Source organism: Amorphotheca resinae, assembly GCF_003019875.1.
Source record: "Amorphotheca resinae ATCC 22711 unplaced genomic scaffold M430scaffold_14, whole genome shotgun sequence".
NCBI lineage: Eukaryota > Fungi > Ascomycota > Leotiomycetes > Helotiales > Amorphothecaceae > Amorphotheca > Amorphotheca resinae.
This window is the reverse complement of record NW_020194484.1, coordinates 62,265-77,251: the sequence shown is the minus strand read 5'-3', so window position 1 is coordinate 77,251 and position 14,987 is coordinate 62,265. Positions and strand designations below refer to the sequence as shown.

The 14,987-nt window shown below is 47.8% G+C and overlaps 5 protein-coding genes across 5 annotated transcripts; 2 read left to right on the top strand and 3 right to left on the bottom strand.

Moving 5' to 3' along the window:
* Positions 1 to 421: 421 nt before the first annotated feature.
* On the bottom strand, positions 422 to 1,839 carry M430DRAFT_23067 (glycoside hydrolase family 5 protein; the record flags this gene model as incomplete). Its single annotated transcript, XM_024864830.1, has 6 exons — positions 422 to 688; positions 746 to 1,135; positions 1,197 to 1,465; positions 1,521 to 1,635; positions 1,684 to 1,725; positions 1,780 to 1,839. The coding sequence occupies 6 exons, from the start codon at positions 1,837 to 1,839 to the stop codon at positions 422 to 424; spliced, it is 1,143 nt and encodes a 380-aa protein (XP_024716569.1).
* A 1,745-nt stretch (positions 1,840 to 3,584) lies between these two features.
* M430DRAFT_70073 (hypothetical protein) lies at positions 3,585 to 5,234 on the top strand. The gene is made up of 6 exons (XM_024869475.1): positions 3,585 to 3,967; positions 4,017 to 4,576; positions 4,625 to 4,756; positions 4,804 to 4,890; positions 4,935 to 4,986; positions 5,033 to 5,234. Exons 1-6 carry the CDS (start codon positions 3,834 to 3,836, stop codon positions 5,133 to 5,135), a joined length of 1,068 nt encoding a protein of 355 aa, XP_024716568.1. The 5' UTR covers positions 3,585 to 3,833; the 3' UTR covers positions 5,136 to 5,234.
* A 1,337-nt stretch (positions 5,235 to 6,571) lies between these two features.
* On the bottom strand, positions 6,572 to 8,580 carry M430DRAFT_23065 (hypothetical protein; the record flags this gene model as incomplete). Its single annotated transcript, XM_024864829.1, has 2 exons — positions 6,572 to 7,003; positions 7,069 to 8,580. The coding sequence occupies 2 exons, from the start codon at positions 8,578 to 8,580 to the stop codon at positions 6,572 to 6,574; spliced, it is 1,944 nt and encodes a 647-aa protein (XP_024716567.1).
* Positions 8,581 to 11,465: 2,885 nt separating this feature from the next.
* M430DRAFT_23063 (hypothetical protein) lies at positions 11,466 to 13,185 on the bottom strand (the record flags this gene model as incomplete). Its single annotated transcript, XM_024864828.1, has 4 exons — positions 11,466 to 11,893; positions 11,953 to 12,289; positions 12,343 to 12,881; positions 12,942 to 13,185. The coding sequence occupies 4 exons, from the start codon at positions 13,183 to 13,185 to the stop codon at positions 11,466 to 11,468; spliced, it is 1,548 nt and encodes a 515-aa protein (XP_024716566.1).
* Positions 13,186 to 13,996: 811 nt separating this feature from the next.
* Positions 13,997 to 14,853, top strand: M430DRAFT_110425 (hypothetical protein; the record flags this gene model as incomplete). The annotated part of the gene is made up of 3 exons (XM_024861356.1): positions 13,997 to 14,571; positions 14,627 to 14,726; positions 14,782 to 14,853. 3 exons carry the CDS (start codon positions 13,997 to 13,999, stop codon positions 14,851 to 14,853), a joined length of 747 nt encoding a protein of 248 aa, XP_024716565.1.
* Between the last annotated feature and the right edge of the window lie 134 nt (positions 14,854 to 14,987).

Here is a 14,987-nt window from a genome sequence, read left to right as displayed (position 1 = left end):
GGGGGGGGGAGGGGGTGGGTAATTTGTGTCTTGATTGTTGATTTCTTAGATAGAGGTGGTGTTGAGGTTAATTACTAGTACGAGTTGGTAGGTAGGCATGAAAAGTGAAGAGAAGAGAAGATGGGAGAGTGTCCTGCGAGGTTAGGTGGGTGTGTGTGTTTGTGTGTGTTTGATTGTATGAAGGAGAAAAAGGGGGGGAGGGATGTATGGAGATTTTGGGTTGAATTATATTAGGATGTGTTGTGAGGAGATGGATGGATGGATAGATAGATAGATGGATAAGGAGTTGTTTTTTTGTTAGAAATTAGGGGTTGATGATTGATTGATTGATTGATTGATTGGTCGTGTGACCATTATATATTCTATCTATACCTTAACACAATATCCTCATATCCAACCCTCTCCTCCTCCACCTATCTTCTCAAACACTACTTCCTCTCATCATCTCCCTCAACACCCTCCTATTCCTCCGGCTTACACTCCCCTTCCGCTTCCCGCGCGTCCCAGCCACACATCTTTTCACAATCTGCCTATCACTAAAACTCCTCTCTCCATCACCATTCACGACCGGCGTCTCCGCCAGACTATATTCCGTCGAGAAACTCCCCGCGGACCATCCCGCATATCCTAGAAACACGTCTTTGTTCGCGTTGAGGAATGCGAGTTCGGCGCAGAGATTGATATAGCACTATTTGGTGATTTAGTTGAGTTGGGGTTTTGGAGGGACAGAAATTAAAGGTCTTACGGATTCTGTATCCCCCCCTCCAGTCTCACTCACTATCGCCATCCTCTTATTCTCTCTCAAAAAGGCAGCAAGCGGTATCCACGTCTCCTCTACATGGCTACTCACGCATTCGCTCCCCTGACCCGCTCCCCCCTTATCCAAATACTGATGCACGTCAAAAACCAGATTCGTCGTCGACCCGTCGGGATTCGTCACGGAGTGCAGAGAGCCATTCATGATGCTCTGCGCCGAGCTGAATCCCGTCCCGGGGAGGAGGATGGTCTGGGATGTGGCGCCGGAGAACCGGATCGCGGTTACGGCGCTTTGGACCGTGGAGCGCCATGTGTTGAGATTGGGAATGGAATGCGGCTCGTTCATGATGCCGAAGATGATGGAGCTTTGGTTGGCGTACTAGCGGTAGTTTTGTTAACGTTGCAATTCGTTCGATATGTGGCAATTGGAATCCCCATACCTTGGTAGCTATCTGTGACCACAGAGATGCGAATTGCGAATTCGTAGGGCCTCCTTGGCCGATTATCAACCCGTTGAATCTCGCATAGTTGTGGATATCGATAATGCAATGCGCTCCCGTCGCAAGACATTCCTGGACGAGCGCATCATATTTTTGAAAGTTGGTCGCGTCGAGCGTGTTTCCGGGTTTACTATTGCAACCACAGGTTCTGTTTGATGATTCATCGCTCACTGTGTTGTTGTTGTTGATCAGGAATTGCCAGCTGACCGCTGATGGGGTTAGTATGTCTAGGAGATAGGAGAGGAGAGAAGAGTGAGTACTCACGTAGTCGAAACAGATTAAACCCATCGGTTTTCACAAAATGCTGCATCTGACCAGCTCCATCAACCCCTCCGAACTGCTTCAAAGGGGGATCGACTCCCTTTAATTGAGCTGTTCCCTTGCCGACAATCAGCAGATATCAAAGATAGGAGCTGAATATTCTAACCGTGGTGTCGACGCCAAAATCGAAACCTGCGATGTTGACGCCCTGGTCCCGTGTTAATTATTTACTTTCCCTGAGAGAGAGTCAGAGAATACATACTGCGAAAGTAGTAGCCGCTGAGACGGAAGTCGCGAGATAAAATAATTGGAAAAACAGCATGCCGAATGAGTGGCTTCTCATGGAATGAAGAATGGGAATTGAGTGAGTAACCTTGTCGGGAGAGTAAAGGAGGGACCTCTCCGAAAGTTAAAAGAGGGAATCCTCAAAGAATGTAAATCAAGGACTTCTTGAAGAAAAATAAATGAGAGACTTTTGAAAAATAAAAAGGGAGTGTTCTTAAAGGATTCTTAATGAATGGAAATGCGCCACTCTATCCACAGGAAATGACAGTGAGACGGGTCATTCCACTGATTTATATCTTTGAGATGGGACATATTTCCTTTTGTCCTCTGGTTAATCATATGTGAGATGTGATCCTATGCGCAGGCGGCGCATACATTGTATCTCCAGCCTCCCGCGAGCCCTGTCGTCTCTGTTGTTCCTGGATGTCTTGTACAGAGTATAACCTTACCTCTTACTCCTGCCGAGTCAGACAGTACGTCCTATTGGATACCATAATAATCTGATGCGTGGCAGGTTTCAAACGCTGCAAGGAGCAACTCTGCTGAGGGCAGCCAAAGTAAGCAACCGTTTGTTATCTGGACCCCTGTCAATTCTAGCAGTAAACTCCGCTCCGGAGAACCTTTTCCGGATTGATCTTGAAGAAGGGGTTTGATACTTTTATTTACTTGACTGGTTTTTTTTTTTTTTTTTTTTTTTTTTTTTTCTTTTTTGGGGGAGGAGATAGTCGTAGAGGCCACTTGGATTTCCTTATGCGATTTATAAAGTATATACGAGTGGTCGATGACTCGACCCGTATGCTTTATGGGTGAAGATCCTAACGACAATTCACCCTTCCCCCTATTTGAGATATTAGAGCTCTATAAAAGATCATTTGGCTGCTAGACAAATCAACAGTGGGCTCTGCTTCATAAATAATAGAAAAAGAACTTTCAATTTCCATTGCGATTCTATTTTCCACATGCATCGCTTTGCCAATCCACGCCTGCAAGGCAGGTTCGGTCGCAAAGAACGTACTGATACAATATTAATGAGGGGAGAATACCGGTTTTGGAGAATGGTCTCTAGCCTGTCCTGAGGAGATAGTTGCACGTTTCTTCTTTGCTTCAATCGCATCTTTCAGATCATGACGTGGCTCAGAACGCCCGAGAGCGCAGATATCTGTCCTCTGCTGTCCCAACACCTTGGGTATTTCAAGCCGCAACATGTCTCCCGGAAGTAAAACTCTCATGGCATGGTCAGTCAAAGCGCAGTACATGGCAGCCATCCCAGCGTTCTTGAAAGATGTATATCTACCAGTAGCTTAGAACTTTGATCGCATTCAAGCCAATGACATCGAACCTCTACTATATAGGCTCCAGTTCCTTTTTCAAAGAGCATTTAAACAGACAATGAAAATAGAACACAGGATTCGCGCATAATCAAGAGTTTTTTCAATCCCGACCATTGCTTAATGTCGAACCTATTGAGACATGACGGGCACGAGATTCGAGCAGCGGAGATAATGAGCGGAATTCTTAGTTCCCCCCACCTTCCTCTCATCCGCTCGTATCTCCTATAGCCAGGAACCTGGGGCCATTTGACCTGGCTTGGAACTCCTTTGACCCGAAATCGTCAAATTTTCCCCTTCAATGTTGAGAAACGCATTTTGAGAGGGGATCCGAGCGCCTTGCGCTTTAAGCTGCTACCCCGCTCATTCAGGAACCCCGCACTCTCGATCAAGACATCAAATGCGTAATGTAACTTGGTAACAATACATGGAATTAGAAACCAGAAAGTGATGAGGAGATAAGGAGATGAGGAACTCCGAATTGTAGATATATTTCACAGCCCGAGGTCCGAGAACCCCTCCCCGACGTTCGGACAATCGACCCCACTCAGCGCCTTCTGCCCCGCCGGATCCCCAGAATTCTAACAACGTCAACGACGTCAATCCTTCTAACAAACTCAGCTCCATCTCTCGCACACAATATTTTTGTTTTGTAACTGTATACTTCTACGCCCGACAGAATAGCTTCAACTACATCACCAAGATGTCAAAAGACACCATGAAAGCAGTCGTCTTCCACGGGAAGCTCGACGTTAGGGTGGAGGACCGACCTATTCCCAAAATCGTGGATCCGACCGATATTATTATCAAAGTCACCTACTCAGCTTTGTGTGGAAGGCATGTCTTGCGCCGCTTTCTCCAAGCAATTCCGCTGATTATTTTCCAGTGAACTCCATGTGTTTCGCGGTCACCAACCTTCGAAGGGAGACTTCATAATGGGGCATGAAACGACAGGTGAAGTGGTAGAGATTGGCTCGTCGGTCAAGGTCCATAAGGTTGGGGATCGCGTCGTCATGCCCTTTACGGTTTCTTGTGGAGAGTGCTTCTACTGCCAGCGTGGTTACTCGTCGCGGTGCGAGAAATCCCTCCTCTTTGGTTGCCCACTCTTGGATGGTGGCCAGGCAGAGTATATGCGTGTTCCGCTAGCAGATGCGACCGCTGTGAAGACTCCTGAAGGCATCGATGAGAAGAAGTTGGTATTGATGGCGGATATCTTCCCAACTGGCTACTTCGCTGCCGCAAATGCATTCCGTGGAATAGATAAGGATACAATCCGCCAAAGTGTGGTGGTATTGATCGGTTGCGGACCGGTGGGGTTGTGCGCATTGATCAATGCTTTGGAATATGAGCCCAAGGTGGTGATCGCTGTTGATAGAGTAGACAGTCGGTTGGCCTTGGCCAAGAAGTTGGGAGCTGAACCATGGAATGACCAGGCAGATAAAGAAGGTATGGGTATCGTGACTCCGTGGCGTTTCTTAATCTGACACTCGATAGGATTGGTGAAGAGGGTCAAGGAGCTTACGAATGGAAGAGGTGCCGATACTGTTATCGAGGGTGTAGGACATGCAGATGCGCTCAGAACGGCTTTCGATCTGCTTAGGCCATGGGGAAATATTTCCAGCTTCGGTTTGTAGCTCCTCTGTTCAGATAAACAATCATTGACATGGTATCAGGTGTTCACCAGGAGGAGATTCCCTGGTCGGGTCCTGAGGGATATGGGAAGAATCTGACGCTCCAGATGGGTCGATGCCCTGTCCGAAGTACGTATATCGATCTGATCTGGCGCTCTTACTGACTTTCAAAGGCGTTTTCCCACAGGCTCTAGCAATGCTGAAGAAGAATCAAGACAAGCTTGAGTAAGTCGACCTGTTAACATTGGAGAGGGTTACTAACGATGAAAAGCTTTATGACTGAGAATGTCATGCCGATAAGCAAAGCCGTCGAAGGATATGACCTATTCAATAAGATGCAAGTGCATAAGGTCATCTTTGATCCAAGCCATTAGTGCTTGATTTATGTCATAACGAATAACTGTATTGAAATGCCTATTCTAACCTGAATGAAACTTAATGGAGAAGACCAATGCACCCAAGCTAAGGATGCATTAAATCTAGAAACTCATCAGACCCAACTTGGCTTTGTAGTTCCCTTTCTGTCACGCTTGAGACCTCCATTCCGCTCTCGAGAAGCCGGAACTATCCAAGGCTCCCAGGTGGTATTATTGCCGGTGTAAAAGAAACACTTTATACCCGTACTGCATTCCAGAAGCTCTCCCACAAATGTCGCAATGTTCAACGTCTGAATAACAAGAAGATTCAACAACTCTTTGACGCGTTAAGAATGAGACATCGGGGTCATTTATTTCGACTCGCGATGCTTGGAGCACGAAGATATAGATGCCCGCAATGCAATATCTATTGAAACAAGACACAAAAAGGCCAATCTAGAGTAGAAAATACCCAAGGGAGGACAAAGCACAAACCTACAACATTGAGAAACCCCTAATAGGCACCATAAGTCCTCCAATTTCCGATATTCTAAGTTCACCTAAAGACATCAACGCATACTGATAAGTGTCTCTAAATAGGTTAATAGTGGAGTAGAAGGAGCAAGTCGACACTTAGAGCGTGTTCGTTGAAAATTATTGAAGGAGGTATTATATATAATTGATATGCGGAAATGAGAGAAAATGCCCCTTGAGGCTAGTATAGGTATATACTATTCTTGCGGTTGTGAGAGGGAAAACAGTAAGCGGTCATGTACCTACCTAGTGTTCTTCTCCGACTCGGCTAAATAGGGGGGCATGTCGGCCGAACGGGACGGCGAAGGGTTGAAGAAAGGTATCGTTATGTAGACAATTGGTACCCAGGAGTCTGAGTTCAGAGTTGTTCTAGGAATTTAAACGATAAGGGAAGGGATTCTTAACTTCCCATCTGGGTTCCATCGCATTTGCTCTTCTATGAGCGCCTTGAGCTCTGAATTAGCCACCTCAGTACTCCCGTCGACTTTCATGAAAGGAACCTTAATGCTACCCCTCAAAAAGATTCTGTTTCAGAAGTAGGTTGTTCAGTAATTTATTAAACATTTGGTGCCCTTCTCGAGCAGTTTAAATGCTGTTCCATATTCATCAAAGGGTATCAAAAAGCTGGACTTCTCCGCTTATAATCCAGATTCAAGTTTCTCGTCTGATCTCTTCAAGCCTTCCAAGCTATGCCTTTCGATTGCTATTTCCTCAACAATGACATATCTGTTGATTCAGACGACGCATGAAAGCCTCTGATCCTCATAATGCCTTTCGGTTTCCCAGCTGACCCAGAAGCAAATGACACAGATGCCGGATTTTTGGGTGACTAGGCTCCTAAACCGCGCTGCTCTTCAAGCGTGTTGAGCAAACGTTGTCCAATCATCTCAATCCTCGAAGTATTGCCGAAAAATGAATGGCTATCCACCATGTGGAATTGAAACCAGCCAGCTTGTCGTCTGAAATGCTCCTGGGGGAAGGAAGAACAACTGTCGGATGACTTCGCACATCATGTAGAGGCGTGCGAGAATGTACACAGTTCCTGAAAACCAGATGTGAAATGATACCGTTATAGTGAACTTTCCAAAGTCTTTTAATCCCAGCACTCTCATTACTGTCACTGACAAATTCCGTTTTGGTTGCGCTTGCGCTTGCGCTTGCAGTTGTGGTTTTGGTTTCCGATACCTCTTGGCAATGCAACGTTTTATGATATCGTACACCACGTATACAGGATGTATAAATAGTAAGAAAGGAAGGAAAAATAATGTCCATATTCCCCAGCCAAAAATTGTGCATAGGCTGGAAACCCGCCAGAAGATCCCCTCTAGAGGTGTAGGGAAATCGGAATACCACTTCATATGTCACGGGGTTAGCGTATGTACAGTAAACCAGAAAATGGAGGCTTGGGTATCCTTACTCCAGCGCAATGAATGGCTCCGAACACCATGCCTCCAAAAACAGAACCTACCATGAGGAGGAGTAACCCTCCATGGGAAGATTCATCTGCTATAAACTCGAAGACTGACTCCTTATTACCCCACCAATAATGCATTGTCAAATTCGGCATCGCATATGTCCTTTTCCTGTAACCTATCATACAATCAAAAGGAGCAGGCTTTGCAATAATGCCTATCTCTTCTGGAGTCGGATACCGAGCTGCGTGGATATATCGAGGAACCTTAACCCCCTGTGGCTTCGGGAAGAACAGAAGGTATGTTATGAATGCACAAGCCGAGAAAGCAACCACCATGATTTCCAGCAAGGACGATGGCAAGCCTTCAATGCGCCTTACGATAAGCTGCAAGACCAGATAAAAGGCTTGGAACATAGCTGTGAGTTTGATGACTGCGTCACCCTTGCTCTGGTCTTGTATGGCTTCCTCGGAAACAGATGGTAATGATTCAATTATACCAAGCTCTCGAGCCTTGTAAAGTTGTCGGGCATCGAGTGCCCAGTATCGTCCCCGAAGCCGACTAAGTCCATTCTGCACGTCGCCGAATAAATTTTTGTCAGTTTCCGGTCGATGCGCAAGTTCATATAAAATGTCACTAGCATTACGGTCGTTGGTGGTATCTGCAATTGCATCTGCCTCTTCATTTGGATGCTTCAGGATTTCCTTAAAGGGCCCAGGGTCGACCAGGAACCTGCCATTCCAGAACTTGATAGGGAACGGGTTAAAACCAAAGAGGTACCAGGGTTTAGCAAAGTGAACTGAGATGTCCTCGATGGTCATGTATTTGTACTCCGAGTCGTTTTTCTGATCACTGCAGGGGCAATCCTCGCCCGAAATTAATTTATGCGGCTTAGAAATGTCCAATTTGCGTTTTCGGGGAGGAGAACCACGCTCGATATCGACTGGACTCTCATGGACCTGCTCCTTTTTTGGAATAGAATCAGAGCTTTCATGGATTACTAACTCTGGTGAGTCCAGGGACAAAGCATTGTGTCCATGGTCAGTTGTAGTGGTTTCTGTCGTGCCCTGTAGTCGGTCCACTTGTGTTGGGACTCGTGTTCCAGGTGAAAACTGAATGACGAAGCCGCCCATGTTGGCGTAAAATGCATGTGTGAGACTCCATTCGACTTTGTCCTTCTCTGCATATGTTTTCATCTGATCTCGAGATTCACGCGCCGACATCAAATCTCCTAGAGCCTTGCCAAGCAACAGCTCAGGCGCTATAATTGTTCCGATCATGAAGGAAGCCTTCAGTAACATTTCGTCCAAGAAATTGCGAATCTGTTGCTTCTGCGCTTTTGACTCCTTTTGATAGGGGACATTGAGATGCTGAATGGCCCAGGTGAACAGGACTAATGCCGTCGCGGAGCTCCATAATATGTCAGTTGTGCTCCTGATGTTTGCTGAGGTTACATAATGGTATGGCGTTGTTGGCAAGGAGCAGTTGGTATTAAAGATCTGCGAAAAGACAGTCATCGTGGCCGATTCATACTCAAGTACGATATGAAAAAGGATTGATAGAATGTCCCAACTTTTTCCTTGGAGCCCGGCATGTTATATTTGAGGCTTAGCCTGTAAGCACTAGTCCTTGAGCTCGTGACATCCATATATCAGTACCTACCACTGTAAGCATATTCAATATAAACGACCAATTCAAAATTCAACATCCCACTCGCTGCAAGAGTGTTAGAAGTCCCACGATGATGCCAAAACCACTTAGAATTGGTGTTTTCCATTCACAACCTTGCGTTGAATGTAATGAACACCTCATATTAGCGATGGGCCATCAACTGGGGCACCATGGGAGTTGCCCAGTGAACAAGAATTCAGGGGATTCGGCCAGGACAGGGGAAGCGGGGTGTGGCTAATGAAGATCGTGGCTTAGCCGCCGTGGCCAGGTGTGGCGGTGGCTGGTGCGTTGTGGTTTTAGTTCGGGTTACCTTATCTCATCAACGCACTTATCCTAATTAGGTGCAATGGAAATATTTACAGCGTACAGATTAGACGCGTCTCCGCAAGTCATTCGCGATATGTGAAAAATTGAAGCTATTCACAACACCAGGATCACAGTATACTAGACACAGCTCTTGTATAAATCTTGTATGTCTGTTCTGTATAGTGTTATTTCATCTAAAGGGTCCTTTATAAAAAGAAGAAAGAAAAGAAGAGGAAAGAGGGAGGTAGTGGAACGTAGTCACATGGTTGCTTTATCAGAGCCTCAGGAAGTGACGTCCCACAACACTCCTCTAGCCAAGGGAGCGCTTCTTCGTGTGTTTTTTCTCCCTAATATTGATATCCGCACCATGGGCGAGTAGGAGACGCAACCCTGCCTCAAAGCCCATTGCGACAGCTTGATGCAGTGGCGTACGGCCCAAATTATCTGTGGCGTTGACGTCGGCTCCGCTTTCGACAAGCAACCGAAGGACGGCTTCGTTTTTCTGCCACACGGCTATATGCAATGCAGTGTTACCTTCGTACCGATCTCGTTCGTTGACATCGACGCCGCTGTCGATCAATATTCGCACAACTCCCTCGTGTCCATTTTCGACAGATACATGTAGCAATGGCTTCCCGTCGTTTTCATCGTCGATATTATTATCGTTTTTAGGCAGAGTTGGATCTTGTAACGGGGGCTTGCTCGCTGTTACTGGTCTAGTGGGAGGCATCTCGTAGAAGCCGTCATGCCGACTCGTTGGTGCGGATCTGGTTATGTTGGACTGTTTATGTACAGTGCTAGAGACGGTTCGGTGTGATGGTGGTAGTAGCGTATTTGAAAGAGGCGGAAAAGAGTCTATAATTGTGCCATAAGAGTTTAAGAACGGTTGTGCGGGCAAATAGTCCGTCTTGAAGTCATCTGTGAAGTCGAATATTGGCTCATTGTGTAATAGAAGCGGCGAGACTTGGTCGTAAGAGAAATCATCGCCAGTTTCAAGAAGGTCGGATAAAGCCGAATGGAGGCTGTGTGGCGATGGTTGGCTCTGGGAAAAGGTTAGAGGGGACGCGGCGTAGAAATTTAATTGTCGAACACCAGTTACCAAATGCTCGCAATCATTTGAACACCCGTGAAGAACATGGTTTGTATTTGATACTGATCTATGAAAAGAAACGGCCGCTGAGTCTTCTGGTTGATTGGGTGTGGGATCAGGAAGATTAGGTTGCCTTATGATTGTTGTATGTGCTGTATCGACGTGTATAGGTGGGGCAAGGCCTGCGGATGAGTCTCGTCTTGTATCAGTTGTTGGCTGCGATTCGAGTGTGCCCTGGCGCGAGCGAGTTTGGCTATTGGGTTTGGTGGAAGACGTGTCAGAGGAGGATGATTGAGCTTCTGCTGCTCGGTCTTGAGCTTTCTTGTCTGCCGTAGTATTAGTTCTGTCGGCCAGATGTATCTCGCAACCAGCACATACTGCGGAATCTCCGTTGGGCCTCACGATTTTGCATTCTTCGCCGCTCGCATAGATCCAATGGATGCTCATCCTGATAAGATTTGCGCGGCTCGTCACGCGCGATTGACATTCTGCGGATGCGAGAGGCTACGGTGATACAGAAGACGAGGTATCACACAAGCCTGCAAGAAAGTAGGAAACGCGGTCCACGGGAGTGGCGTTCGAATGGTGCTGGAGTGTCGGAGAGGTGGTGGGGTTATGGTGCTGAGTGGTAGTTGTGTGGGGTTGTGAGAGATGAATGCGTCCAGATCCAACAACCAAGGTTAAGCGACCAGGATTGGACAGCCTATTTAGACGTGGAGCGGGGGAACTCTAGTCCGTCCCATTTGAACATTTCCACCTTGATGGAGTAGTAGGTATGCTTCGACTGTATACCATCGGCCATAATATATCTTCCTGCTTTCGCGCGCATATCACCAATAGGGGCGCTTATCTCTCCACGAGTCTACTTATTACGAAGAGCCCGTTATATTGCGTGCTCTCAACGTTGATAGACAGGGGGTCCGGCACAGAGACTGGCAAGCCAAGATATGCAGCTTACAGTTCAGGGTTCCAGCTCCTTCCAAACCTCGATATATATACGTATAAATGCGCCACCAGTAGCCGGGACACGCTCGAGGATCGAGCCGTCCCGTCGTCTTAGACGCCCACTCGGAGGGCTCGAGGAACGCCGCCCATCTGCGGGACGTAGATAAGACGCGGGTGAGATTTAGAATTTAGCTTAGATGACTAGGTAGGTAGAAGAAAGCCCACCTCCACACTGTTCCAGACCGCCACCAGAAAGTAAGCAACACGTACTCCCTAGAGAATCATCGCGCCTCCCCCCTGTATTGCGTACGGCATACCAATTCGAGCGCTCAGAGCTATCCTCAACATTCGTGGCAGATAGCATCCCGATCTCGCCCCCATACCGATGACCTATTTTACCAAAACCCTAACGCCTTTCGAACCATATGGAGGCTGAGGCGTAACCATATCATGATGGAAACTAACCTCCTCTTTCGTCGTCTCAAACAGCTGAAGCTCATGCCTGCGGAACACCGTCGCCAGCGCGATGAACATCTCGCAATAGGCCATCGGCATTCCCAAACAGGTCCTAGAGCCCCGGCTAAACGCGACATTGTACCGCGATAGGTATTTTACTCCATCGGGGCCCTTGGGGTTGCCGAGCCAGCGTTCAGGCCTGTAGGTGTAGCTGTCTGGGAAGATTTCTTCATGGTGGTGCATGTGGTAGGCGTCTGACGAAACACCGGTTCCAGGTGGTATTAGGTAGTTCTTGTAGTGGAAGAAGGAGTCTCGGGAGATGCGTGGAGAACGTTGCACGACGCCGTATCCGAGACGCAGAGCTTAAAATTCAAATTGTCAGCAAATCAGATCCATCCTTCTGGCTTGGAATCATACCCACCTTCTTCAATGCAAGCAGAAAGATATGGTAGTTTTTGGAGCTCGCCCCAGGTAAGAATCTTGCTCGGGTCAGGCATCGCAGCAATCAGTTCCTCGCGAAGGGTTTGATACACGGAAGGATTGGCCAGTATGTAATAGGAGGCAACTGTCAGAGACCACCTCGTCGTCTCAAACCCGGCACCGATGACGCTGACGGCCTCGTTCTGCAGCCGAAGCATTGTTAGTTCTTCAGGCGGCAACCCTGAGGCAAGAATCTCCGTGAAAAGTGTTTTATGCGACGCTTCTTTAATCTCTTTGCTTTCTCCGCTGAGGAGATCTCTGACTTGGGCTTCCATCGCCTTTGGATGTTAGCTGGGATTAGGCACTCGGTGGAACAAACAAGGAGGCTTACAAGTCGAAATTCCACAATCGGCTTGAAAATGGGGGACAAGGCCATGACAACTTTGTCTGGGATACAGTTCATCAGGGGTATAATCCAAACAAATTGAGTAGTCCAGTGCGAGGTATGCACTAAGTTGCTCACTGCAGTCGTGAAGGGGGACTCCCATTTCTGACTTTCGATAAGATGGTATGAGCGGGCAAAGGCAAGGTTAGTGATGACATCTCCCGACAGGCATCCAAAAACATCATTAAGCACCAGCGGCTTCTTTTGACCCGAATACTCATCCGTCATACGTTGCGAAATCTTGTCAACAAGACTCTGAATGAATGGACCATGCCCTCGAACTTTATTCGTCGCGAAAAAAGGAGCTACAGCATTACGACGACGTTTGTGAACATCGGCGTGTGCAGTCATAAAGGTTGCGTGGGGCATATTGAAGCGGTTCTCGAAGGAGAGAAGTTTGTCGTAGGGTTTATTGGAGTAGATAGTCTCATAATATTCAGGGTCATCGATATGCACCTCGTTTGGATTGATGCGAACAATTGTTCCTGTGAAAGACTCAGCAAGGGATCTCACCGCAAGTCGGCCATTCAGATGACTCTACATACCATACTGCTCGTGCATCTGCTTGATCCTCTTGGTGAAGGCTCCTCCACCATTGGGCACTAGCTCGTAGTATGTCTCGTACCATTGCGTAGCGGCGGCCAGCCAGGGCCCGGGTACCTTGGAAAGAGGATGGAAGAAGACTCGATAAATTCCCAGACCTAAAGCATATGTAAGCCACAAGGTGACTCCAAGGACAACCACTGTTGCTGTATCTAAGTTCTTCTGCACGTGATCAAAAAGGGCCATGATTCCCAGAAGAGGTGAGCGAGAAAGAGAAGGCGGAGAAGATTGGACGTGTTCCGCAACGAGCGAGATGGCCCGACACTTGACTTACATATGCCATGACTTCCTTATTGCATGATGAATGGGCTGTCAGCGCGTGTAACCACTGATTGTATTATTCCCACCTGACACAAAGCAGCAGCCTTTCCGCTGGAAGCTGTAAGCAGGGAGCGAGAATAATGCTGCTTACAGGTATGGATGAAGTGCTACTTTGCTTAGTAAGTAATCTTAGCTTACATAAGGCAGGTTCAGGGAAAACAAGCGAGCGCTTCGACTCGGGCCGGATCCGTGCGTGCGGCCGCACCATGCCGCCCATCGGCCGGACGCGGGGGATATTACTACCCCAATATCTTCTAATCATACCTCAGGGATTATTCCCGTAGCGCTTACATCCCTGCTATGGCGATCACTGCTTGCTAATTACTACCACTTCAAACCACCCACACATGCCAGAGACAGCGCTTCCCGCCGAGAACACGGTCAATATCATAAGTAATCTTTCATCATCTCATGCGCTTTCCAACTGCCACCAACATTCCAGCTGTTTCGATATGCTCCTGTCCATAAGTCGCACATACGGACGGAGGATGCCGGTTGGCAATGTTGGTGGCCATGGGAACGACTGAGAGACAAAAGCCTGAAGAGACCGTCAATCCTTCTTTCTCCCCTCTTGCCCTCTCTAAGTCTCTCGCATATCACCATTGACGTTGAAAACATCTGCTCCGCTCTTTGCCCATTTACCTCCATCCTCCCAGCAATTCGGAGAACCCTTATCATGACAACCAATATCCTCGTCAGCGGTGCTACCAAGGGCATCGGCCGCGGCTTCGTCGAGAAGTACCTCAGCCGTCCCAACACCATTGTCGTCGCCGCTGTTCGCAGCCCAGACTCCGCGGAAGCCAAGTCTCTGTCCGAGATTCCCGCAGCCGAGGGCAGCAAAGTCATCGTTGTCAAGGTCGAGAGCACCTCTGAAACTGACGCCCTCGAAGCCGTCAAAACCATCACTGCGCAGGGTATCACACACCTCGACGTCGTGATTGCCAATGCCGGCATCTTCAAGTCCTCCGCCTTCATCGAAGTTGCCAAGATGAAGACCAGCGATCTCCTCGAACACGTCGACATCAACGCCGCCGGTCCCGTCCGCCTTTTCCAAGCCACTTTCCCGCTCTTGACTGCCGCAAAACAGCCGAAATTTGCTGTTATTTCTTCAGCGGTGTCAACGATTACGGGGGCTGAGTACGTGCCTTATACGGTCACTTCGTATGGAGCTTCTAAGGCGACCATCAACTTTCTCCTGAGACGCATTCATATTGAGAACCCGAACCTGATTGCTATTGCTTTCCACCCTGGGTGAGTTGGGATCCTACACCTCGTCACGCTATCTTCTAATATCCTTCGTTCTCAGCGCGGTCAAGACGGAGGAGGGTAATGCAGCGGCTCGCTTCTTTGGATTTCCAGAGGCCTTCGCGACCGTACAGGAGAGTGTCGATGGAGTCGTTGCCAAGGTACGCAAGCTTCTGATCATGCTTGATATTTATCTGTAAATTAACAACCCCGCAGATTGATGCCGCTACTCGTGAGGAGACGTCTGGGAAATTCCTCGCGTTTGATGACACGCCATTGAGCTGGTAGGCGGGGGAGATGGCCTAATATTGAAGGTGCTACAGGTCAAGGTTTGCTTTATTGCCTCTATGAAAGAGTAGAAATGGTAGTAATAACTCAAAACTAAAAATTTATTACGTGACTATATGAGTGAGTATTGATCG